The sequence below is a fragment of the Crocodylus siamensis genome, chromosome 1, assembly GCF_052110815.1.
Source record: "Crocodylus siamensis isolate JL-2025a chromosome 1, ASM5211081v1, whole genome shotgun sequence".
Classification (NCBI taxonomy): Eukaryota; Metazoa; Chordata; order Crocodylia; family Crocodylidae; genus Crocodylus; species Crocodylus siamensis.
Window position 1 is genome coordinate 339,413,249 of NC_143395.1, and position 27,668 is coordinate 339,440,916.

General features: G+C 43.5%; 1 protein-coding gene across 4 annotated transcripts in view; it reads right to left on the reverse strand.

The window, feature by feature from the left end:
• SCEL (sciellin) overlaps positions 1-27,668 on the reverse strand; it is a 103,410-nt gene that overhangs the window by 36,993 nt on the left and 38,749 nt on the right. For 3 of the 4 annotated variants that reach the window (XM_090023884.1, XM_090023874.1, XM_090023895.1), the window contains exons 7-11: positions 25,615-25,686; positions 23,337-23,402; positions 19,824-19,877; positions 16,120-16,155; positions 14,960-15,031 (exon numbers count right to left, since the gene is read on the reverse strand). In XM_090023884.1, the coding sequence (XP_089880010.1) occupies positions 14,960-15,031; positions 16,120-16,155; positions 19,824-19,877; positions 23,337-23,402; positions 25,615-25,686 (300 nt within the window). The remainder of the gene's footprint in view (positions 1-14,959; positions 15,032-16,119; positions 16,156-19,823; positions 19,878-23,336; positions 23,403-25,614; positions 25,687-27,668) is intronic. The other variant, XM_090023901.1, reaches the window with a different exon arrangement.

The following is a 27,668-nucleotide window of genomic DNA, read 5'->3' on the forward strand; positions in this document are numbered from 1 at the left end:
GTATTTTTTATTCTTATGTCTTGGTCAGTTACTCTACATTGAATGGTAAGATAAGGTCAGTAATGAGAATATCCATAATCCAATTATGAGATGCATTTACAGTGACACAGTTAGTGATCATATGGATGCCAAAAGCTCTAGCTGAACAATAAGATCACAAATGACATACCTAGATTAGGCAGAAGCCAAGTTAAATATCCACTGTATAGTCTAACTAAATCAGAGATGTATATGCTTTTATAAGCAGCAGCTTATTTCGTCAGATGTTGTGGATGGACCATAGGAAATAATGCTTCCAAATGGAAAGCAATAATTAAAATAAAAAGGGTATGGAAGGGAGAAGAAAAAAGGAAAGGACACTGCTCAAAGAGGCAAGGTGTGTCATACTTAGATCAAACATCCCACTGGACCACTTCTGGGACTTAGCTGGAGACTCATTAAAACAAAAGCCCCTCAGGTCTCGATTGAATCACTATGGAAGCAAGAAAAGGTTGATTACCCCTTGAATGCACTGAAAGTTCAGTAATGAAGCTGAACTAAAATCTTAAAGACATCTCTGTCCCAATAATGTCAGCATAGAAAAGGGCAATGTGATGTTACAAAAAGAAGAAAAAGAATGCCAGCTGGAACATCCTAACTCTGAATCAAAAGAACTTCACCCCTGAACATAACAGTTAGTTGAGGAGCTGCACTGTACAAAGTTGAACATTACAGACCTTCCTGAGTATTGATCAACTGTCCATGGCCACTTCAACACCTTTGTAACAGACTCTGTTCTGTGTAAATGAGAAAAAAGGGAGCTAAGGAAGGACTGGCATTTATTCTGAACTAGTGTACATTTTTGTGTCTACCATGATGCTGTGCAATCAGTGCCAGTTTATTTTTTTCAGTCCACCTAACATCAGCCTTCATTTAAGCCTTGTACCAACAACCGAGAATGAGGAAAGTAAAGAGCTCTGCAGCCAAGTCTGAAAATCCATTTATACCATGCCAAAACCACAGAGCACTGCTTGGCTCAAAGAATTTCAGAGCTAAATGTAGAGGACGTTGTTGTTGGTCAGTGTTTTCAGGACATGTGGGCTGGGAAAGATCATTGAAGAAAGGACAGCAACTCATCTGTTCTGCTGTGAAGACAAGGATGACCTTGTAAACTCTTTTAACCTTATAGCAAGAAATAAAACACTTAGATCACTTCACATCAGCTCTGCAACAGCAAATTATTTATATCATTGTATGAAAGAAATGTAAGCCAGCACTTCTGCTCTAAAACACCAAGTGTTCTAGAAATGGGATACAAAGGTTTCATTCAACCTAAAGAAAATTCATTTGGGCCTTATGCCAAGATACAAAGTTTATCACCAGAAATATTTGTGGTAATTTACAGTACAAAAAGCACTCCTGAAAGTCAAAAGCTACTTTTCTTATCCATAATAAGTCTTTTCCAGCAGAAAACAGACATAGTGGCAATTTCTAGCTTCAGACTATTTATCCCCACCCATGGATCAGCTAGGTTTTTAAGTATCTAATAGCTAAATCCTAGTTGATCTTTTTACGTCTAAGTGGCATTTACAAAGTTGCACATTACCAATCTTTGGCACTTATGCACAGTTTTGATTCCATGTGTATTCATTCATCGCGTACTTCCCTTCTAAGCATGCTCAGTTGGCTGGATTTTGGTTGTGTAAATGCCCAGGGGACACGCAGAACATTAGGTAACTCTTAAAACACAGCTAGTAGGTAGGAAGAAAAGTGGCCCTCTCACCTTTTAAGCTCAATCCTATTTTACCTCCATGCATCTAAGTGGGACATTCATAGATGCTTTTAGGGTAATTTTTGGTGTTTACTTGCGGTTTGGATTTTATTTTCATCCGTGGCAGAATAAGATTCTCTTTCATGCAAAAATGCCAGAAATAAAATTGATAAGATGATGGTAGAGGAGGAGAGGACTCTTCCTTATTCTCTAGTCCAACAGTTTAGTGGTTACACCATTTGTCCAGACAGCAGGAGATCCTGGTTCTAGCACCTCTTCCTCCAGAGTTGATTTGACCCTGCATTTCCCCATTATACCAATACAACCTCTAGCACAGACATAGTTATACTGGTATAAAGGTGTCTTATACTGATATAACAGCTCATTTCCTTTCTCCTATAGATAATAGTCATACCAGTATACGGGAGCACTTTTATACCAATACAGTTGTATCCAGCCTAGAAGGGTCATCCTGTTTTAACTCTATGGGCATGCTTAAAACAGTACAACTTTTGTATATAGACAAACCATGACTTTTTGTAGGCCAAGTTCAGTCCATCAGGGAAGTTAGTCAAAGTATTGCCATAAGAATCAATACTGCAGAGTAAACTAATTAGCTGCAGAGTAAAGCATCACCATCTGCCCATGTGTTGGTATTAGGCCACAGTAAACTAATTTACACTGCAGTAAGAGAGTACTGTCATGGACAGGATAATTTACTGTGATTAAATGCAAAGGTAAACACTAACCGCAGGTGCAAATTGTGCCCAGTCAGCCCAACCACCCGGGGCCAGACTCCTGCCTGCTGCCTAGCCACATAGCACACTTTCAGCACCCTCATGCCCCAGCCAGTCCCTCTGCAACCCGATGCCACCACCTGGAGCCCAGGAATGACCCCCCAGTACTCCCTGCCAGCCTGGGAATGCTATGCCCCAACTCCAATTACTGTTGTCCTGGTCGCACATGTAGACATTGCACCCAGGAGTCATTCAAACTGCTCCAGAGTTTATTGCTTTGCATTAATTGCCTGTGTAGATGCACCCCTGGTGACACTGACTCCTAAGAGTGATCAGAAGTCAACCTTCCTCCCTTTAAGATCAACAGCACATCTTGGAAATAATTCTCTTCTTGCTGCACCACCTTTGCAACAAGGTAGGCATAGCCATGCAAATACAGTGTTCCACCTAAATTTCAACCTCTTAGTTGGTCTAGAGAAAAAAAATGGATTTCCTCAGCCTTTGAAAAGAACAGGCAGTGTAAGCTTTGCTGCAGAATAATTACAGAAATAAAGATTATGGGACTGCAGAAGCTATGCAAGAATTGGGGTATGGCAGGAACAGGCAGCAATGACAGGCAAAGAACTTACGGCAGTCTCATCCAAAGACAAGAAGCTAACATAAATTGCTGCCATAGTTGCACAGAAGCCATACTTGGCTGGTCCCAATACCACCTCATGAGTGATAATGGACACCTCATGAGACTGGAAAAAAGACACTTTGGCATTTGCCCACATACAAAATGCTCACTGAGGAGGATGCAGACTAACTGGAAAAATCAGTAGATCTTCAATACAGAGCTGTCTGGAGCAGGGGTGGGGGAAGCAGGCAGCTGCCCTCCACCCCCCAGAGCCCAGGCTTGACACCAGTGCCCCCTGCCAGCCTGGGGCTGGCACCTGAGAGAGCCTAGAGCTCCCCCTGGCGGTCATATAGTACCACAGCAAGCCAGGAGTATCCCTGCCCTGAACTGCTCCCATTGGAAGCAAATTTCTTCCCAACAGACACACATGTAGATGTGCAGTCAGGGAAAGCTAACTGTCCAGTAAGCTTTCTGAGCACTAACTGCAAATGCAGATGTACCTCCTGTGACCTATAATCAAGGAGTTTTCCAAACACACTAAAACTCAACTACTTAAATACATGCCATCTTACCTCAGGACCATAATTCACTAAATGAGCAAGCACACAGTTATAAATAGATACACATACATCAGCATAAAAAGGTCATATTGCACTGCAAGCTTTAAAGCACTGTATTCCACTGTCCATTCTGTTTGCACATACATAGGACACCACCATTTGCAAACACATTTTGGGTAGTAGCAAATCAATGCAAAAAAACAGGTAATGCCCTATTTGTGGCAGCTTCCACCTCCACATTAAAATCATGCAAGCCTTTGCTGAGCTGCTAATTTGCAGTGCTGCAGGGTTTTTTGACATCAGGAGATCCCGGTGTCAAAAAACCCACACGTGAAAAAAGCAGGGCAGTGCATATGGCAACAGCATACACTGCCCAAAACCAAAGCCTGGCCAGCTGGAGCCACACTCTGGCTGCCAGCCAGGCTCTGCATGCTAGATTGCCACCACTGGAGCCCTGGGAAGCCCCCAGGTGCTGGCTCCAGCCTCCCCTATCCCATCTGGGGTAACTTGCTGCACACATTCACGAGCATTACCTGGGGACAACTAGCAGTGGCACAACTATGTGCCACAGCTGTCTGTGCCTGGATAAATGTACATGTGCACTCATCTGGGCATGCCCTATGAGTTTAGAGGCTCTAAAAATGAAATGCCAGGAATCAGTGAGAGTGGAGGAAAGGCATGTTTTATATCTCTTCACTACCTCACAGGATTTAATATCTGGGAAAAAAATTACTACTTTATTCCACATTAAAAGGGGTGATTCTGGAAATGATGGACAGGCATCTTGGTAGAAAACGTACGGATTTCTGAAATAATGGAATTACACTTTCGGAAAGTGTTTACTTGAGGAGCTTAAATAATGAAGGCAATGAAACATTTGCTCAAAATAGGCAATAAAGAATTACAGCTTCTCTCTCAATGTTTTTGTTTTCTATTCCCTTGATTTCCTTCTCTTGAAATTATCTATGTAACGCACAAAAATGTATAAACATTTTGTAATGCAAAGGGTTCTAGTTTTATGTTGTTGTAAAATATTGTTTTAGTTTGACTATGACCAGGTATAATACATGTTTGCTGTGCTGTATCTTGTCTGTTCCTTAATCTGAAAAGAAACGTGCCAACACACAGGCAGGAAAGCTCCTTTGTTTAGACCTTTTGTCTAGAACCGACTCTTCTGCGTACTCAGTACTGTAGCAAGGAAGTTTGGTGCCCGGGGCAAGCCTGCAGTGGCAGCCTGCCCCCCACCCCCAATTTTTGCCCAGGACTGCACAGATTGTTTCATAGTTGGTAGGGTCAGAAGGGACCTAAGATGCCCTCCCCCATTCCTATGCTCCCCGGATGAGCTGCTTGTGGCTCTGTCTCGCACCCCGCCCCAGCTGGGCAGTGCCTGTTGGGCAGTCACCCCAATCACACCCCCGCCCCCGCTTTCTATGGTATTGTGTGTACTGTAACCAAGAAAACCTGACTTCTTGTCACATAAGCAGGGGCAAAGCAGACCCCTAGCCTAACTGGTTCTTTTTTTTCAAATTATTTGGTTAAGAGAAAAGAAAACCTAGAAGCTTGGCAACCCCTGTCTGGATACTTGGGGTGATTTCATCCCAGGTACAAAGGAAGAGAGAGCAGGAGGTGCTGGGGGGACACTTCAGCTGGAGAAACCAATGTAAAGGGGAACTCTCAGGTACAGGGAAGAGAGAGAATCTGAGTCTGGGACTCCTCTCCCCTCCCTTTCTTTGTCCCCTCTTTGCTTTCCTGGGTTTTAGGTGGAATAATCCTGGGGGTAGGGGAGGGGTCATTAATCCCTGGATCAAATCACCAGGATTAGAGCCTGGTAAAGTATGGGTCAGGATTTGGAGCCTGGTCCCTGTTCTGGCTGTAGCAGTTCTTGTGTTTTAGCCTAGCTGAGTAGCTGAGCTTATCTGCAGTTCAGGCTCATGAACCAGGGTAGCCCTGGCTCCCCTTCCCATAGTTTCATAGTAGCTAGGGTCAGGAGGGACCTGAACAGATCATCTAGCCTGACCCCCTGCCACAGCCAGGAATGAATGCTGGGTTCACAAGACCCCAGACAGGAGATCATCCAACCTCCTCTTGAATTTGTCCAAGGTAGGGGCGAGGACCACTTCCCTGGGAAGTTGGTTCCAGATTTTGGCCACCCTCACTGTAAAATATTGCCTTCTGATCTCTCACCTAAACCTATTCTCCATCAGCTTATTACCATTGTTCCTGGTCACCCCAGGTAGTGCTGGGGAGAAAAGGGCTCTACCTATTTGTTGATGATCTCCCCTGATGAGTTTGTAGGCAGCCACCAGGTTCCCCCTCAGCCTCCTCTTGCTGAGGCTGAACAGGTTCAGGTCCCTCAGTCTCTCCTCGTAGGACCTGTCCTGCTGCCCTCTCACCAAGTGCATGGCCCTCTTCTGAACCCTCTCCAGGCTGGCCACATCCCTTTTTAAGTGTGGTGCCCAGTACTGGATGCAGTACTCCAACTGTGGCCTGACCAAAGTCACATAGAGGGGAAGTATCACCTCTCTGGACCGGCTTGAGATGCATCTTTGGATGCATGACAAGGTGTGGCTGGCCTTGCTGGCTGCAGTCTGGCATTGGCAGGTCATGTTCATCTTGGAGTCAATAATGACTCCAAGGTCCCTTTCTGCCTCTGTGCTTTCAAGAGGGGAACTCCCCAGCCTGTATGTATGCTGTGGAGTCCGTCTCCCAAGGTGCAGTGCCCTGCATTTGTCTATGTTGAACCCCATCCTATTCTCATCTGCCCACTTTTGTAGTCTGTCTAAATCTAGTTGCAGCCTCTATTTCCCTTCAAGTGTGTCCACCATGCCACACATCTTAGTGTCATCAGCAAACTTGGACAGTGTGCTTTCCACCCCCTCGTCCAAGTTGCTGATGAAGATGTTAAACAGTGTGGGCCCGAGAACCGAGCCCTGAGATATCCCACTGCTCACATCTCGCCAGTTTGAGTACAACCTGTCCACCACTACTCTCTGGGTGCGCCCTATCAGCCAGTTTTTTACCCATCCAACTGTGCAGGCATCAATGCCACAGTCGCTTAATTTATTGATGAGGATGGGGTGAGAGACAGTGTCAAAGGCCTTCTTAAAGTCCAGAAAGAATACGTCCATGGTGACACCATCATCCAAGGATTTAGTTACTTGGTCATAAAAGCCAATCAGGTTGGTCAGGCAGGACTTGCCTTTGATGAACCCACGCTGATTGCCCCTGAGCATGATCTCCCCTGCAGGCCACCCCACAGATGTACTTCTTGATGATTCTCTCCAAGATCTTCTCCAAGCACCGAGGTGAGGCTTACAGGCCTATAGTTACTTGGGTTCTCCTTCCTTTCCTTCTTGAAAATTGGGACCACATTAGCCAGTTTCCAATCCCCCGGCACCTGGCCAGATGACCATGAATGCTCATATAGCTGGGCCAGGGGCTCCATGATGACCCCTGCCAGCTCCCTCAACACCCTTGGGTGGAGGGCATCTGGACCTGCAGATTTTAAAATGTCTTCCAGAAGATCCCTAACTACATCTGCACTGACTGAAGGCCTGACAGAGCTACCCCAAGATTGTCCCTACCTCTGGTAGGTGGGATATCCCAGTCCCTGTTCAAGAAATCAGAGGCAAAGAAACTGTTAAAAATATCAGCTTTTTGTCTGGCGTAGCCACAAGATTACCGTTTGCATCTTGCAGGGGCCCTACATTGCCTGGTGCCCTCTTCTTGCTCCCAATGTACTTGAAAAGGCCTTGGCCTTCCTAATAGCCTTCCTACACTCTTGAGTTATTTTATAAATTTTGCTCCAGCTGGAGCTGTGGGGTTTGGGACTAGGAATTTTGGGGTGCGGTTACCCCACAAAGCCACCACGTGGAAGTGGAAATCGCTGCTTTACGTTTTCCTAGGGAGCAATGAGGGGCGCCTTGCACTGCAGGAGGACCCACTAGGATGCAAACTAGAAGCTGTACTTTGTAGCTGGTAATGTTTTAAATTGTATTTGGGTTTTTGGTTTTAGCCATGTTGGTCTTGGTGTTTTACTTGCCTTTGTTTTCTGTAATAAACAGGGATCCTGGTTTTCTCTGATTTAAAAAATCCCCAAATTTTTGGATTAAAAAGTAACACAAATGTAGATTTTGGGTTACTTTTTTAATCTGAAAAGTGGGATTTTTTTTTAAATCAGAGAAAACCAGGATCCCTGATAATAAATATGGCCTCTGTGTTTATACTGCTTGTGAGGAAGGGATTTTGTTTATGTGGGACACCCCAGCCAAATTCAGGGACCCCAAATTTCTGGGTGGGGTCTCTAGCCACAGTGAAAATGTATTGGGTACCCCAAAATTTGTACCCAGCCCTTGTTGCTGTCAACCGGTGCCCAGCAGAAGGGTTATGTCTACTTTCATACACATACAGGCACACTACTTCAACATCTGCTGACCGTTTGGCATGGCACCACCTGGCCCACCAAGGCACACACCACTTTGAGGCCCAATGACTCAGTACTGAGGCAGAATGGCGGCAGCAGAGGAAGGAGGAGGAGACCAGCCCAGGGCTGCGAATCCCACTCCCCCATGTAACAACATGCCCCCATTGCTTGAAGAATGCATGCATCTGGAGTTGGGCTCCTCAGTCACCTGAGGACCTATCAAGCCTGATGGATGTCATCCTCAATTTCGAGGGATCGCTGCTGGTGGCCAACTAAAATACCTTGTTCAGCCCATCTTTACTAAACAGTCTGCAAAGAAAACCTATTTAGGTAAATAACCTCCACAATATGTAATATATTCCTTCAGTCAGACAGTCACCCTTGTTCAAGGCCAGCCTGAATACCAACATTTTAGGAACTGAGTAAAGCTTTTTATCCTGATTCTTATTTGGTGACAAAGCACTTTCTCAGATATGCCTAATAGGGCTGTGTGAAATGTTACCAGCTGTTTCATTTTGACACGGTTTCAACTCATTTCGAGCTTGAAACAGCAAAATTGAAATGAAATGAAGCACTTCAAAGTAGCCTCAAAACAGAACAAGGCTAGTCAAAACATTTTGAAAGTTTCAAAATGTTTCGGGATTTGAAGCAGTCAGCAGCCAGGTGGTGGGAGACAGGGGAAAATCAGGGCTGTGTTCCCAGCGGCTCCAGGCTCAGCCAGGCGGGGAGTGCAGCCATGGCTCTCCCCCACTCCTGGGGCTGGGCTGCAGAAAGCGGATCACAGCACAGGGGAAGGGAACTGAGTCCTGGCTCAGTTGCCTGCCCCAGCACTGCAATCCAGTTGGAGAAGAGAACTGAGCCCAATCGCTCAGTTCCTCTCCCCAGCCTTACCATTGGGCTGGGGAAGGCAACTAAGCCCAGCTGATGCACAAACAAGCCCAATGGTTGTGCTGGGGTTCCTCAGCCAGATGGTAGCACTCAGCTCAGCCCCAGTTCCCTTCCCCAATCGATCCCAGCACTGGAGAGGGGAACTGAGAGATAGGGCTCAGTTCCCTTCCATAGCTCCCTGGTCCCAGGCGGCATCCCTCCCTCATCTGGCAGGCAGATGGGGGCCTGAAACCCCAGGAGGACTGGCACAGCCCTGCAGCCCTCCCAGGGTTGGGCCCCGATCTGCCTGCCAGATAAGAAAGGCTGTTTTGAGCTTCCCTATTATAGCCTGTGGGTGAAACAGCATCACTGTTTTGATTAAATGAAATGGAACAGCAGTTTTGAATCAAAATGAAATTCAAAATGAAATGCTGTTCTGTCAAAACCTCAAAATGCAAGTAATTTGGAAGTCTTCTGCTATACACTCATTATCTCCTAACTATTTACAGACTTCGTGTAATCTTCAGAGAACCTGGTTTTCTCTGATTTTAAAAAATCCCCAAATTTGGTTTAAAAAAAAAGTAACCCCAATCCACATTTTTCCATGATTTAAGTGAAACACCACACACACACGCACACACATAGATAGATAGAGAGAGGTTTCATTTTAATCATGGAAAAATGTGATTTGGGGTTACGTTTTTTAACTAAAAATTGGGGATTTTTTTAAATCAGAGAAAATCAGGATCCTTGGTAATCTTTCATTAGTTTTTGATTCACTCACACAAATTCACCCCTGATTCAATTCAGGGAAGGTATCAAGTTCTGTAAGCAATTTTGTTTTATCTGAACATAGATCTTATTGAACTGTACTTGTCCAAGAAAGAGTATGTGTCCTTCCATCTCTGAGTCCCATCTACTCCAACTTCCAAATAAGTTACTGCAGCCCCAGAGTTATTGTAATAGTTTCATAGTTTCATAGTAGCTAGAGTCGGAAGGGACCTAGGTAGATCATCTAGTCCGACCCCCTGCCTTGGCAGGAAAGAGCACCGGGGTCAGATGACCCCGGCAAGGTGCTCATCTAACTTCCTTTTAAAAATCCCCAGGCTAGGAGCCTGCACCACTTCCCCTGGAAGCCGGTTCCAGGCCCTAGCCGCCCTGACTGTGAAGTAGCGCCTCCTAATATCTAATCTAAACCTACCCTCCGCCAGCTTGTGACCGTTATTCCTGGTCGCTCCTGGCAGCACACGGGGGAACAGGGACTCCCCCAATACCTGCTGATCCCCCCTGACCAGTTTGTAGCAGGCCACAAGGTCCCCCCTTAACCTTCTCTTGTGGAGGCTAAACAGGTTCAGGTCCCGTAGCCTCTCCTCATAAGGCCTGCCCTGCTGACCCCTGATCATACGAGTGGCCCTCCTCTGGACTCTTTCCTTATCGTCCACGTCCCTCTTGAAGTGTGGCACCCAGAATTGGACGCAGTACTCCAGCTGCGGCCTGACCAGTGCCGCATAGAGGGGGAGGATCACCTCCCTGGACCTGCTCGAGATGCACTTTATGTATGTACTTTGCAGAAGATCAAGGGATCAAGACACACAAAAACCCAGTGAGAACTTCATTCCCATCTACAACAGGGTCATGTTGGTCACTTGATCCTTGAAATTCTTGTCTATACTTTTGTTTTCTTTGTAACAATAACAGTAAGTTACAATTTCACATTTCATAGCTTTTGTCATAATCACTCCTTTGCACCTGTACCCTTTCTATGGTGTTAATATATATTTATTTATTTATATTGAAATAATTCAAAGAGATTCATAGTAGCTAGCTTGTTTGTGGGGGAAGGGTCTCCTAGCAGTGCAATATGATATCAAGCCAAAAATCCAAAAAGCAAAAATCCCATTGGTTGTGCAGTATGGAGAGGAGCACATACATATTAAAGCACTGACTCCAAGGCATACTAGGTACCCACAACTCCAATAAAAGATCCCAGCAATATTCAGGATCAGACACCAACTTCGCACAGCAGTCTATATGTAGGTAAAAATTAGCCAATCTAACATTCCTCTACTCCTGTATATAATCACAATCAGATCCTCCACATTTTCTAAAATTTAAAATCCAAACATTATAGTACAGTAGGGGCCAATATTTTTGGCAGGTGTGTTACAAATAAAGCTCCATACTGTCCACAAGTGTAGCTATGATGCCCTTCCTCTGCTCTGCTCCCTGCCTTATGTTCCTTGTGCTGCCTGCCCCTTCCCCAATCTTCCATATGCCACACACAGAAACTGCCTGTGCCACTTGTCACACATGCCACAGGTTGGCCCCTCTGTGTTATAGTGGAATGTAGCATGCCAGAAGCAAGAGAGTAGGTGCTGTGTAAACCACAAGGATGTGCTTTAGCCTAAGGTGTGCACTGGTTTAGTTGAGTTTAATGGAAGTTTTGTTAGTTACTTCCATAGGAATAGGTTCAGTCCCTTCCATTGGAAATTGCAAAGTGGAGATAACATTCTTTACCCCTGAGACAGGTAGCACCTTACATCCATTTCAGATAACCTCCTTTGAAATGATACTCCTGGTAGCACCGACAGATTCCATACAGAAGCAATTACAACTCTCCTCAAGAAAGGGGACTTGTAACAACATGAAGCCGTTAAGGATGGCATTGAGTTTGCCAAAGAAAATCAGAAATGTATATTCCACAAACCTAATCAGCACTCTCTCATAACATATGTGTCTGCTCCAAGATATATGTTGAAGCAAAATGGATTTAATATCTATCCCACCCTCATAAAATTAATATAAATCCACATTTAATCCAGACTCATAAAAACGAGTATCTCTGCACTTCTTTGCACGCCCAGAAAGTCAAGACATATGCATAGTGTCATATTCCAGTCATTTTATATAGGGGTTGATTCAGTAAGTTTTTAAGAATATCCCTCCAGATCAGGAGTGGGCAAAATGCAGACCATGGGCCGCATGCGGCCCACCAAGCCATTCTATCCAGCCCACGGGGCCCTCCCAAAATTTAGAAAATTAATATTTATCTGCCCCTGGATGCCTCAATGGCTTGCCAAAACTCAGTGTGGCCCTTCTCCCAAAATAATTGCCCACTCCTGCTCCAGATGAAAATCAATCAAACAAGAAAATATGTACCTTTTAAAAATGCATTTTAATATTAGAGTTTTGAATCAAAATGTGTATCAGTACAGGATTTCTTATTTTGGCTAAAATGTTATTTTATTAAACTTCAATGTTACTAGAACAGGTATTTTTCATTTAACTGTTAAATTTCCTTTGTGTGGTATAAATATTCCCAAAGCCTTACCATTAATATAACATTTTTAAGAGAAAGAAAAAGATGTCTCTCTTGAGAGGTTTCTACTGCACTTTTGTTGGCTGAAATATAGCATAATTTATAGGTTCATGAAAATGAATCATGAATTGTCACAGAATTCCATCTGAAGCATGAGTGAAATTGAGTACAATTTTACCAGGGATAAAGGGACAAATTTAGTCCACTATGTAATAAGGCTACTTATAGTTTACATACTGACACAAATAACTGTAGAGCAAGGTTTCCATAGTAACTTGTAGATCAGTCAAATGCTATTTCTATAGCTCTCCACCAGCAGAGGAACTGTAATATAAAGCTTGATATGTTAATGAGAACCACTAGGGGAGGATGAATATGAACTGATTGAGGATGGGGATTAAGTAAGACTTTAACAAGCTTTTATGAGTGAAGAATGACTGTGACTTCCATAGTTAATACACTGGCATATTTTATTCTGTAAGATCTCTCGGATGTGTTGACAAAAATGTTTTATTGAAGCATTGCTTTCTTCCTAGAGAATTGCCCTGCCAGACATCTTGGGGGTGTTTCCTTTATTATTTTATACTATCCTAATGTACTAAGGGGGTTGAAGGATTAAAAAGGAATGTTTTGTGGCTTTAGATTCCACCAAATTATACTTTGTAAATCAGATCAATAAAATTGATCTCATTAAAAAGGACTTTAAAATCTGTAGCCTTTTATATTTCCAATTTAAAACAGCAAAATGTGTGTCACTGTAATTCAGTACATATCTAAAATTGGCTTTATTGTAATTAATTCATATTAATAGCTAAATAGCTGAATTGCATAGCCAAGGCATCATATTAGCTAAGGGCACAAAACCAAGTATTGTTATTACTGACTGTGGTGGAAAATATACCATTTCCATTTTTACAGAACCTCACAATTTGCCTGGATTTCAGAAATCAGTATTTCTACAAGCATACTTCATCAACAATTTTGTCATATGTTAATATTATTCTGAAAACCTTTCAATGACCATTTTTATCCAGGCTGGAACTCTTACCGGGAGAGTAATTATATCTGTTAAACCCTTTTTTTTTTTTTAATCACATTACTCTTCTGCCTCAAGCATTGACAATACTCTGTATCAACATGGCAGTTTTACCCATGTAGCACTATGAAGGCATGTATTAAATCTCCATTGTGTCACTATCTTATATGTGGAGAAATAAAAGCACAAAGGCCTTCTTTACAGCGCACAATGCACTGCAGTATATAGAGATACCCAAGCTATCTAGTTCTAGGCTGAGAAATACACTAAATAACCAGATTTATCTAACTGAATTTAAGGCAACCCCCAGCAAATTATAAATTTGTTATAATTTTCTATGTATAGAATCTAATTATCAGAGTCACCTTAAATTTATCTCCCCATCAGTGATGTAATGGCAGGGGGGCAGGCAGTAGGGGGTAGGCAATGGGGGATTGGGTGATAGCGGGGCAGGTTGTGGGGAGGTGATATGGGGGCATGTGATGGGAAAGGCAGTGGCAGGGGGGAAGCAGTGGTGGGGCAAGCAATTGGAGCAGGTGCAGGGGGTGACAGTTGCAGGGTGGGGTCAAGCAGCCTGGCCCTTTCTCCGTAGTTTCCCACCACTTGTCCCTTCCTGCTGCCTGCCTTCCCCCACTGCCTGCAAGCCTCCTACCCCACATTGTCTCCCACTCCCTGCAGCCTTCCCTGCCACTTATCCTCCAGCTCCAGCAGGCTCTGGCCCTGCTCTAGCCTGGATCATGGAGCACATGCTTGCTCCAGCCCCAGCCCAGCGTGGTAGCAGTGTCAATGGTGGCAGCAATTTCAGCCCAGGCTCTGGAGCCTGACCGAAGCCGCCACTGCTGCATAATCTGTACCAAGCTGGGCTGGAGCCAGAGCAATCATGCCATGGACTGGAGCAGGCGCAAAGCCTGCCAGAGCCAGAGGGTAGTGGTGGAGTGGGGGAAGAAGGAGGGGTGGGTAGGCAAGCAGGGTGGGCAGGGCCAAAACTCCAGGGGCTTGCAGGAGGCAGGCAGCGGCTGTGGCTCCAGTCCTGACCCCAGGTCGAGGCCAGAGCCACAGCAGTCACCTCACACTTGAATGTAAGACAAGGGTCTTTCTCCCCCTCCACCCATGTTAAATGAAGGGAAAAAAATCTCATCTTGGATTTGAGTAAATATGGTAGCTCCCACTGACCAAAGGCATAACAACACAGCTGGGTGCCAGAGGTACTAGTGACACACAGGTGCCACCATACTGCTAGTATGGCTGTGTGGCTGTGACATCAGTGTTTGCTCCCCATCCTTCCCACACCCAAGTAAGTAAAACAGGGTGGCTGCCCTAGTCACCCCTAGTTACACTATGGATATTGAGGTACCATAACTATACTTCAGTCTCCAAGTATCCAAGCTAGTTCATTTAGCTTACAGTGCAGATATACCCAAAGAAGTGCAATGTCTGCTGCAAAGTAATACATCAAATCAGTGAAAGAACCAGGATTAGAACTCAGTTCTAGCTTCTAGTTCTTTGGTTTGACCATCTACAGTACCAAAGTAACCCACCAAATATTCCAGTCTAAGAGATCTAGTACAGTATATTACACATATTGCTACATCAACAATTATTGTCATCATATCATGTCAAAAATTTTGATTATATCTGTTTGTAATACCTTGTAGTAGTTTGCTCTTCCACAGAAGTTGTTGACCTTTGAGATGTAATTTGTTCTGATGAACTGATAGTCCTGCAAGGCAATGTTATATATGTATTTAATGAGTCAGTAAATTTGTATAAATAATTCAGTGCATATACACGAGTAATAATTGTACTAATAGATTTATCTCCCTACCCGGTAGGGAGTTAGTATTTGGAGCAATATTTTCCACAGATTTTGTTTAATTATATGTATACTCAAAGAGCACAAAATATTTCTTTGCCTGTCACTACTGTGACCCATGTAGTGTTATTAATAGCTGATATCTCTAGATTGATTGTTTTAGCATGGATAATACATTTTGGTTTGTTTAAGGCTCGAAATGCTTTTACTAAAAAGTTTATGAAGTGTTTTTCTATATGATAAATACTGCACAAGCAGAGTGAACTTGAGGTTTGTTAATAGTATATGTTTCTAATCCCCAATATCATAATTATAGTAAATAACTAGCAAACTAAAGCCCTTCTACTGCAATCACTTATACACTTAAGTAAGTTTATTCCTATGAGTAATACCCCTTGGGGCATGTCCCCATAAGCAGGAATGTGTATCCCCCAGGGACAACTAGCAGCAATACAATGTGTATTGCTGCTAGTTGTCCCTGGGGAATGCCCCTGCTTGCATTCTCTGGAGCACAGCAAGTCGCCCTGAGTGGGGTAGGGGAACCAGAGGCCAGCACCTGGGCTGGCACCAGCAGTTTTACCTGGGGTCCTGAGGGCCTCACAGGGCTCCAGAAGTGGCAATGCGGGCACATGGAGCCTGGCTGGCAGCCAGAGCATAGCTCTTGCTGACCACACTTTGGTTTTGGGCTGTGCATGCTGCTACCACGTGCCACTTTTCTGCCATAGCAAATTAGCAGTGGAGTGAACTCCTGCATGTGCAGTGCATGTAGTTTGCATTACATGCTGTTTGTGGTGCCGTAAATATTGGGACACGCCCCAGGAGCCAATGGCACTACGTACTTATGGGACTGGAGGTTAGGTATTTGGAAAGGTGCTTCAGCTTAGGTTATATAGTCCTTCTATTGTAAATAAATTTGAAACAATCTACAAGCATTGCCCACAGGACAGTGTTGCATTCCCAAAGCTAATAGTACATTTTAAATGTTATAGACATACATCTTTGACCCGCCAGTATTTCCTGCAGGAGACTTTCTGTAGAAAAAAAAGAGTAAGAATTTCAGATGTCAGACAGCAAACAGTAGGAGTATAGTATTTACAAATATTTAAAGCAACAATGATTTCATTCTGCCTTGTGCTTCCAATACTAGGGTTTCCTTTACTTCTTAATATAGGAATACTGTATAAATAGTATAGCACTATTAAATTCTATTGGTCTCGTCATGGTTTAATTACTTCAGAGTGCTATACCTCAATTAACTATTCTCCAAAACATGTCCTCTGATCAATGCTGCTTTGATTTCTGTGTTCAGTTCACAGTTAAAGCTCAATTACAACAGAAATGTTAAGATATTTAGCATGAACTGCACATTTTTTAAGAGCTCTGTAATTAATGCTTAACAGACTTGCAACCGAAGTGATACCCTATAAAAATCTAAACATCATAAGTGAACATAGTAGGGTTAGAACAATTCTGAGCAGTTCTGAGGCTCACAAAAATATATATAAAAAAGGAAAAAGAATGTTTTTTGGCAGCCAGTTCATGTTTGCATAACTCCTTTCCTACAGGTAACTATTGTTTATCCCAATACGTTCAGATCCAAAGGGAATGCTCATTTCTGTGCTCTAGCTGTCTTTAAAGAGCAACACTGACAGTTTTAAAAGTCTGATGAATACCAAACTACTCCTCACTGTCAGGGGGCAATAGACTACTCTCTTATCTTTTTAGAAGATAGTCAGGTGTTACAGTGATAACCTCAAGATATACAGACATAATCTTTTCCTTAGAGTTGAGAAGTATGCATTCTGATCTGCTACTCTCACCCATGCCGTGGAAGTGCTGTTTAAGGTCCTTCCATATCTATTTGTTTCTCACCCAAAGCTTGCTCTGCTCTATGGCCTTCCTGAAGCAAACCTTGATCAAACTAGGAAGCTCTCCTTTGTTGGCTATTGTTAGCTCTCACACAGTTCGGCGCTTAAAATAGCACTTACATCATCAAAGCACTTTGCAAAGATGAACTAACTAATTAATTATTTCACTACATCCTCTTTTTGGCTAAGTGCAGGGTGACACCACCGATGTAAGTACTCCAGGAGTAGACTGTATCACAAATGCCTCACAAAGGACAATGCTTACATCGTGGGGCAACTGTGTATGTGATTTGTATTGTGGGAGAAAAGGACTGAAAGAAAAATAAATGGAAGAGAATGGGGCACACTAGGGCAGGGGAAACCAGCATGAGGGGGAAACTGGAGAGATTGCCAAGCAACAGAATATCAGTTTTGTCCCAAAGAGGTGACATTCCTCATTCCTCCCTTAACATACTCAATTATTAGTGGTTGTCTGGTGGGGAGACATTACCAATCATTATAAAACATCAACTGCTAGATTTGTAATGAGTATTGATTTTGAATCTTGGCTAAAACTGATGGGCAGAAGTGATCTAAGGACAAGGTTAAACAAAACTGCAGAATGTATATCTTCATCTTGCTTGATTCAAACAATGGTTCTACAGTACATAATGTAACACATTTAAAAACTATTACATACCTGCCATATTTAGGCAGGTAAAAATCTCACACAACCTTTAAAGAATAGACTTTGTTATGAAAGAAAAGCACATTGTCATGTGAAGTTTAATACTATTTCAGCTTTTCTTTTGCCCATAGACTCTACTGTAGACAGCTGAAATTACTGTAGTAGATTTAAACAGATATGGGAATGACAATGATAGAAAGTTAAAGGAACAAGCCAGACAGACAAAGGTAGGAATTTCCCCTTAAAGAACTATAAACTATTAACATATAAGACAACATATTATGGGCACAATAATGTCTCCTTCTCTGTAAAAGAAGGCAAAATAAAGTGGGGAACTTTCCTTTCACCAAGCAAGTGACAGGATGCAATCATTATCTAGGACACAAGAATGCACTGACAGATCAGCTGAGAAAATGCTCAGGTCTGTACCTTACATCTCCAAAAGTACATAATCTACAGGTTAGAAAGCTGTATTAACTAAGGTTATATTAACTAGTATATGTGTTCTCCTAGGAAAAAGCCTGCTGCTTTTACTGAGAGAAGCAACAAAATTCCCATCATGGCAGGGAGCCCAACCCTCTGGTGGAAGGAACATGAGAAACAACTAAATTCCCACCTCAGTATGGAGGACCCCCCCTGCTACCTGGAAAACTGTGATAAACTAGAACCAATACTACATTTCTCCTTTCCCATCACAGTCTACAATAAGATTTGACTTAGATACCCTACATCACAAGTGAAAAAATAAATCCTATAGAAAGGTATGATATGTATGAAATTATGTTGTACATAGGGTGCATCCACACATCCCATTAAGGCAATGTGATAAATTTCAGTGCAGTTCACACTGGAGTAAACTGCTTCCGGGAACAACATTTCCACATGTGCCCAGGACTGCAACAGTTTGAGTCTGGGCTGGCAGCAGGATCAGAGGATCAGCCCAGGGCTCAGGGTGATGGCATTGGGGAGTGGAGGGACTGGCTGTGGCACAAGAGTGCCCAAAGAGCAGAGCCATGTGGCTAGGCAGCAGGCAGGGGTCTGGCTGCCTGGTACCTGGGCAGACCAGGAGCAATGTATGCTCAGGTCAGCATTTGCAACTGCATTAAAGCACAGTTATTTTTGCCACTGTAAGCTAAAACTGTCTGTGGCAGTATTATCTTAAGATGGTGAAAATTAGTTTGCTGTGATCTAATAGTGTTGTACGTGTAGACTGTGATGCTTTACACCATAACAAATTAGTCTGCTGCACAGTTAAGCACATGTGTAGATGTGCCCCTGCAGTTCTAAAAGTGTTGAACATACAGACAGTATATGGCTCTCCTCTTGAAGCTGGCCACTATACCGTGCATTTAACATTATTTGGAGAAAGTGCATACACAGCACTGGGAAAGTTTCTACCTGTTTGGAACAAGGGCTAAGGCCAAAACATAGGGCCTTTTCCAATCTCAGACCACATGCATCTCTCAGAGTCACAAATCCTCTACCTTGATCTCTTCCTCCTTGTCCCAGGTTTTTCCCATTTGCTACCCAGTGAACCAATTTCAAGAGGTGGGTTGGAGAGGAGGTTGGACTACATTTGGCTTATGGCATAAAGGGGGTCTAGAACTGAATCTTCCATTCCCTCGGCAAGTGCTCCAACTACCAGACTTTTGGTTTAAATAGCAAAAGGATTATCCTTTTCCATTGACTCCACTTTATTTTCAGCAGATTCTAGTGCAATTCCAAGTTCAACACAGGAAACAAAAGAGTCCCAAGCTGTGCATACATGACAAAAATACAATTCCATGCCTCTTGACATGCTATTTAGACATAAAAGCAAAGCAGGAATTACTTTAGTGTGTCCACTCCTTGTTTACATTGGAAAGGCTAGGTTACATGTGTTCAAGCCATCAGTGAATAAAATGTAAGAAAAATATAAAGTAACATAATCATTCAGGGGAGAGAAAGCCAGGTTCCAAATTACTTTGTAAACTGTACCCTCAAGAAAGCATATAATCTGCATCCCATTTCCATTTTGAAGCATTATCATTTGGAAAATACTTCAAATAATACTCCAGGATATCACAGGAAGGAACTGTACTACAATATAGAAAGAATGAAGAATAAACCCTTGAGCAGTATGTTTCAGAATGAATCATTATGTAAGCATTAAGTTCATTCCTACCGTTTAGTATCAATAGTAGTTGTTGCAGCTGCATTTGGTAGGGTCTGAGCCTGCCTGTATGAAAACACAAATAGTTCTTTTTTAAGGAAGAAAATTCATTTGTGAATCCAGAAGTTCAGCAGAATACTGAAAACGTGGGGACTGTCTTTCATACCTCCACAGTTAAAATTGTATAGACCTTCCCCATAAATGCCAGGTTTTATCCTAACAACTTCCAACAACTCTTTTAAAACAAAACCAAAGCAGCTGAAATGTGTCAGGCATCCTCCCATGACAGATTTTTTTTTTTTAAGTTTTTGTTGAGTGAAAAATGGCTATTTCAAATCACCCAGGTACACATTTTTGACAACATGAATTTAATAAAAAACTTTCTACCTTTCTTAATATTGCCCTTTTTAAATTTTACCTAGAAACCCAAAGTGGTCTCATACAGACAGTGATCACTGTACAGTAGGCCAGCATAATCTTTATGCAACACCAAACAAAACCCTTTTAAAAGAATCCAATGTGTTTCTTACTGTGCAAGGATTAATTTTTATTTTTTATCCCATATCCTATTCTCTCTCTAAAATGTTCCTTTCATCTTTAAAGGCACTTACACAGTCTTCAGTCATCTCAAGCACTAAGTGCAACTCTTCTCTACCCTGCTCAAGCCCCTGAAAAATTGTTAATTGATCTAGATTCATAAAAAATACCTTAATCTTAGCCTTACGTGTGTTCATTACAAAAAGTGAGGAAGGGGAGAACCTACCCCATCTTTTGCCTAATAGCTTAGTGGTTGCCAGGAAGTAGGAGACCAGGTTAATACATTTTGCATTAAATAATCATTGGATAAGATGCATAAATCGCATTAGGAACAAGGAGCAGAACCCTTTTCCTCCTCCTGCTTGCCTGGATTTCAGCAGTAGGAGCACCGGGGCTAAATGCAGATGTTCAGAAAGCCCCTAGCAGAAGCACTGTAACTATCACACTTTACTTAAAGTGCTATAAGTTAAAGCAGAAGTGAACCAAATAGACATTCACTATTGTGTGGGGGAGGGAGCTTGGAGCCTGCCCATACTAGCTGAGGCCAGGCTGGGGGTACTCTGGCATGCCTCCCAGGAGGCTGCCAGAGCAGCCCTTCTCTGTAGCCCTGCACTCTCTGCCAGCTGGCAACTATCAGCAGTGGCTAAGGGAGATGGGGAGGAATGGAGCCCCTATGCCACACAGGCCTCCCCCCCCACCACAGATTCCCGGCTCAGGTCTTGTGGGGGGCAGGGGAGGGGCTGGGCTGGGTCTGCACAGTCAGGTGGGGCTCCCTCCCTACTGGCCCCAGCCTCGTGACAGCTGAACCCAGGAGCTGCAGCATGAGGCTGCCTAGCCTGGCTTTTCACCATGTTGGGAACTGGAAGTAGGTGAACAGAGCCCCCCTGCCACAAGAACCTGTCCCTCCCATCCCTCTCCCTCAAGACCCAACCTAGCAATCTGGAGGGAGCCTGCATGGCATGGGGCCTCCATCCCCCAACTCCCTACCTAGCTGTACAGACAGAAGACAGAGCCTTTCATGTCTCCTCTCTGTGACAGCCCAGGGGCCAGACTGAGCTGCTGCTCACCAGGAGCAGATAAGCACTGGCCAAGGCTAGCAAGCCACCCAGGAGGGGTCCTTGGGATGCCAGGGGAATGCGACCTACCTTGATTTACGGTGGGAGAGTACAGACATTTGATAAAGTGCTTTAACCTAAAGCACTTTAGTTGGATACTACATCCATCCAGGGCTAACTTAGATTGGGATCCACCATTTTTAAGTGTTTTGTATGCTGTGAACATCTGTTCTGGTATAGCTGTAAAGTACTTTCTGCACACTTAATGTGCGATAAGTGTAACATCTGTACTTAGCCTGAAAGAACAACACAGGAAGTCTCCATGCTCTCAGTTTCTGCAGCAGCTGGGAAGATAAATTACAGGAAAAGTCCTGCTCAGTCCTACAGTCCCATCACAAAGGATTTTAGGTGCAGACAGAATCTTTTAAGAATTTAGGTATCAAATTCTGAAAAGTCTCTATAAAGTATGCGTGAAGTGAGATTTTTCCAAGTGTTACAATTTAAAGAAATTAGGGTGGGTTTACAACAAAACAGCAAGCAACACATCCCAGACAGTAAAATGATCTCCCCCTCCCCCTCATACACACAGTTACCAAATTCCAAGACTGTGCTTAAAAAGCATTAAAAGACATTTTTAACATGGGCAAAGCACTCATTTCGAACCCAAGCTTGAAAAATGGACTAAATGTATTTGCTGAATTCATTTAAAAAAACCAAACAAACAAGTATATCATCTCAAAATAAATACCTGGCCTGAAAAATGTGAGCAGAAACATTTCAAGTATAAGCAACGGAAAACTGGGTCACATAACTGAAGTGTCAGGTGATCTGTATAATCTATAATACATGCAGCTAAACAAACATTAACATTAAAGTTGCAAGTACATTCCTAGCTATCATACTATCCTTCCTTATTCATACCCATCTTATACAAATCATGCTTTTGTCACCAAGAGGTAATGCACCCCTCACTGAAGTCTGCCAAGGATGGGATAGCTCGTGCCCCATTGGGAGCAGGGGGTCAGGCTAGAACCAGAGCCTTTCCATTCCAGGTCAGCATCCAGCTCACTGACCTACTCAAAAAAAGATGGTTAGTTCTCCATCTATTATGTGCAGGTCAGGGGTCTAGCTCAAGGCTCTTCAATTTCTAAGTGACCAGGGGCCACACACTACACAGTCTATACCACATGTGACATGGGTTGCACCTGTGCAGAGCATGAGCTCATTGGGCTGCATGTCATGCCAATATCTCCCTGCTGTACCACACTGCATGGATGCCCCAGCCCCCAAGATTGCCCCTTATCAGAAGGGTCCACCACCCCACCGGACAGTCCCACCCCTAGGGTGGGGTGGGAGCAGAAAACAGAAGCTGGAGGAGGGATCCAGAGCCTAGAGACCCTGGTTACTGCTGCAGTCAGAACAATGGGAGAGCAGGGGTTGGGTAGGAGCCTAGGGTTCACCAATTAACCAAGGGCTACAAGTTAGACAGCCCTGGTCTAGCTGCATATTTCAACCAGACCTTAAAAAGGAACCATCATCTTATTTTTGGTGTAGAAGGTATCTATTACATTTTCCCCTTTCAAAATCTGGGCCGGGAGGAAATGGTAGGATATCCTGTATTTCACATGGGATATATGGGAGGAACAGATTCCCATAACAGAACATGATGTAAAATACCAGTTGAAATTCCAAAGGAGATTTGGAACCCCCAGACACCTTTGCTAAGAGGAATCTCTTTAATGCTTAGCCATCCCAAGAACGGCCTATAACAAACATGATTCATGTGTACTCAAGGGTGGATCCAGGGGGATGCTGTGGTGCAGTTGTCTCTCCCTTGGGCTTTGCTGTCCATGCCCTTAGACAATGGGTTTAGCATGCAGAATACAATTGCTGGGGTGGGGAAGAGACTTTAAGAGTGTTTGTTACTGCTTACCTTTTAGTTTCCACAGAGTCTGTAGATACCTTATAATCTGAGACAGGGGGCGGCATCCAAGATTGCCTGTAAAGTATTAATAAACAAAATATAAAGCATGGGTATTTTATATTTAGTGAAGAATAGCAATTCAGCTCTGCTTTTCTATATAAAATACATTGAAAGGAGAATATTAGTATCTAAAAAATGGTATGAAAATCTTACAAGCTTTTTCTGAGATTAGCTTTTTCTTCCAACTTCTTTTCCAGAGCCTTAGTAACAGCTGCCATATTGATATACTATTACAATCACTTTGTTAGTGCACTTGAGGGAATTTGAGGTAAGTAGACATAAAATTAAAGCTTTAAGTAGTGTGGTGTCTCTGAAATATACATCTTGGGTGTAAGTGATGGAAGAATTTAGCCATTTTGTGCTAATACAAACAGGTCGCATGATGAAGAACTTGATGGCAAATGTAAGATATATACATCAGAGTGCCAAACACCCAGGTATTTATGTCACTGGAAACAACACATTCAGACTGTGCAGAATCTTATTTTTCTTGTTGTTGTGTAACCCGGGCGGTACTCCAAGAGGTACTCCCTCTCCAATTGAAGGGATCAAAGCAGGTGCACAAGTGCTGTGGGAGGTGTAGGGACTCTCCTCCCCCTGTAGAGCAGAGCCAGACCACCAATGGGGACTTAACCATATACCTTTTAATACTGGGAACATAACAGGCATAAATCAGAGGGTATAGTGAACACTACAATGCCCCAAGGGGGTAGGATTCAACAAAGGTTAGACACTTACAATCATTGACAAAAAAAACAGAGTTAACAAAATATAAAACACAAACAGCAGAAAAAACAATACAGGTTGGTGAAATATAAAAAAGGCACAAAAAGAAAAATGACAAGGAAATATAGGGTCTTGGTACCTGGAGGGGGAGAAAACACAATGGCCCCTTTCCACTGCAAGAAGATTTGCTTCTTGTTAGCTCACTCACCCCAAGCCACCACAGCTAGGACTTGAACCCAGATCTCCCCTGTGGTAGATAGGAACACTGTCACACAGCCACCACTGGTGGCACTCTTCCAGCCTGCTAGGGGTCTTGACCTTCCCGAAGCCTCTGATTGGAGGAGCTGGAAGTAGAGCTGGGAACCTCTCAGGTCGCTGCTTAGATCCTTGTTGGAGCAGAAGGGAGCCTCTCCTGCAGGCTGCCGCCTCTCCTTGGGGATCCTGGAGCCCAGTGGGGAGCCTCTCCTGCCGGCTGCATGCCGCACTGCTGAGGGTCCCACTGCTGCCTGCAGGTCCTGCTCTTTTGGGCTCTTCCAGGGCACTGCTCCTGCCCCGCTGGCTCAGCCCTGTGAAGCTCCTTCCTTGTTGTCCCTCACTGGTCTCTCCTGAGTCAGCCCATGCTGCCCCTTTTATCCCCCTCCAGGTGACCCAAAGGGCCAATCGGGACAAGGGGGGGGGGGAGTCTCTGGGGCCTGATTGGTGAGGAAGGGGAATCCCAAGTCCTCCAATCATCTTTTGCCCTTTCAAAACCCCTGGGCCAGGTCACTGCCAGCCAGCCCATCACAGTTGTTAAAGTAAATAAGTATCTAACCATTACTCTTGGGAATAGTGTTATAAAAGCCTTTCCATCTTAGCTAAGTGTAACTGATGCTAGGCCAGGTTCATCTCAGGTCTGCAAACCTGAAAAAATTACTGAGAGGTGAACTGCCTACCCCTCCATTGATCATACTGGGGTATTCACTCTAAACCCAGTAATAACACTTTAATTTCAACATTAACTTTTTCACTGGTCATCACTTTAGTACATGAAAAGAGAAAGCAATGGGAGGAAAGCCCAAAAGGAACAGAAGGTGGAATCTGCTATCAGGAAGGAAATATATAAAGAAAGGTGGACATCTACCAGCAGCCCACTTTCAATTAATTATTTGGAAAGGTCCTCTACAGCCAGTTCTAATAACCTCTTAGCTGATATCAGTGAAATTAGATTTATTTAAACTTAAATGTTATCAATATTGAATGCAATAGTATTGTTCATTTGTGTTACTTGGTATTGAAGTGTCCCATGCAAGAATCAGGGACTGAGTCAGGTCCAGCAAAAACAGACAGTACAGAGGCACTGTGAGGGCAGACAGCTGGAGCTTAATTCTTTTGAAGAGGAATCCAAGCTTGTTCGTGAAAGAAGCTCATAGTCTGTTAAGAGCAATATGTTAAGAGTCTACTGGTGACATGATGTAAACCCATAAATATCTTCCAGCAACAGAAGAAAGATGACAGTGAATACCTTTTTTTCTTCACAGGCGAGGTAGTAATGGTATCAGTGGTAGTGACTGATGTGGTAGGAGCCAAAGATTGCCTGTTAAGGAAGGATATTTAATGTATTTATTATTTGCCAATTATGTTCTAATTTTAAGTGATAAATTAAGGATCAAGAATGAGGTGTCTGCCCTTACAAAATTCTTTGAAAGATGGAATTAAAAACTGTGATTATATCTGGAACTGTTGGCCGTTTTTACCATATTTACTCAAATCCAAGACAGCCCCATTTAACATAGTGGGGAAAGTGCCTTTTTTTGGATTTGTGCACAAGGCTGTGAGGAGGCAGGCCACTGCTGCAACTCTAAATCTGGCCCACACTTGGAGTTGGGGTCAGAGCCAACTGCCTGCTCCCCCAAACAACCTCTGCCCCCCTGCCTGCCCCTGCACCATCTTTTCCCCACTGCAGCCTCTGCCCCTTTTCTACACCCACTGTTGCCACATATCTTCTGGCTCTGGCAAGGCTGCAAGCCCGCTCCATCCTGGGGCATGGACCGTGGGGTTGCTCCAGCTCAGCCCAGCCCAGCTGAGTAGCTCTGGCCCAGAGCTGCTTCCCATCATTAGCTGCTACCAGGCTGGGCTGGGGCTGAAGCACCCCCACATTCCAGGCCCTGGGCTGGATCCCTGCCAGAGCCAAAGGATAAGTGGTGGGGAAGGGGAGTAGAGGCAATGGGCAGGGGCAGGCAGCTGGGGGGATAGATGGGGATAGACACAGGAAGGTTGAAGGTGCCAGGGGGTGCAGGTATGGAAGCAAGTGCCAGGATGGGGGGGGGGCACCACAGGAGGGGGCTGAAAGTGGGGAATGCAGGCAAAACAGGACAGGCAGTAGGGAGGGCAAGTGATGGGGAAGATGGACAGCAAGAGAAAGGGTGTAGGGGAACAAGTTGTGTAGGGGGTCAAAGTGCAGGGGACAACTTTGCTCAACTCCCCCACTGCCGCCCCTACAGCCTACCCCATAGGCCCCCTACCACCTGCCCCATCACTGCCTGCCCCCTATTGCGATGCTGCTGTGGCAAGGGAGATACATTTAAGAAAACACTACAATAAAAAGATTCTAGACATGGGAAACGATAACAAATTTATATATTTTCCATGTCTAGAAAGGAATTATTCAAGGATTCAGATGTCCAGACAGTGTTCTGAAAGGTTGAGCTTCTTAAATATTCTCAAATTGTGCACTACATATCATTGCTTTCTTTATATCTTAGCCACTATATCCATCCATGTCTCTATACTGCCCTCTGTAGCCACAAAAATACTGAATATTGGTTTTGATATTTAAAATTATATGTTTTATAATTACTTATGGAAAATAAGCACCTTTATTTAGATGGCTAACACATTATCCAAAATTCTACCCATAACGGACAGCATAAAGATCATATTTTAATTATTGTAATTTTTCTCATAAGAAAAAGTTTACTTCTCAAGTTACTGCACTGCCATCTCCACTTCTGAGCTACTGAAAATAAATATGCATCTTGCTATAACTATCTGACAGCAAATATATAAAGCATTGGTTGTCATCCTTTTTAGACTCAAGGCATATTTCCATAACTTTTCTGAATTTAGCAGCATTCCATTTTGAAAACTAATTTCACTTATTTTTTAACTGCAGAAAAATAATAGAAGCACTTCTGTTACAAAGAATCAGAAAGTCCACAGCAAGTAAAAATGTTTTTGACACTATGTATTCCTATTTGAAACCTGGGTTTATCTTGTGAATCATGCATAGGTGTTTCCACACATAATATTTCCAATTGCTAATATTTCAAACCACCCCAGAGTATCCTTAAAAGGATCTCATGGCATCCCTGTTGAGAATCACTAGCATAGAAGGTAAAGACAAAAATTGATGAACCATTTAATACCGACTTAGGGCCCACTTTGAATTTTGTTCTAGACCAGTGCTCAATCTGTTGGCCCTACAGGCCAGATGAGTGAAGTAAGACCCATCCACAGATGGATCGAGCCCCATGCACCAGGATTGAACCCCGACCTCACTATCCTAAGCACAGGCAG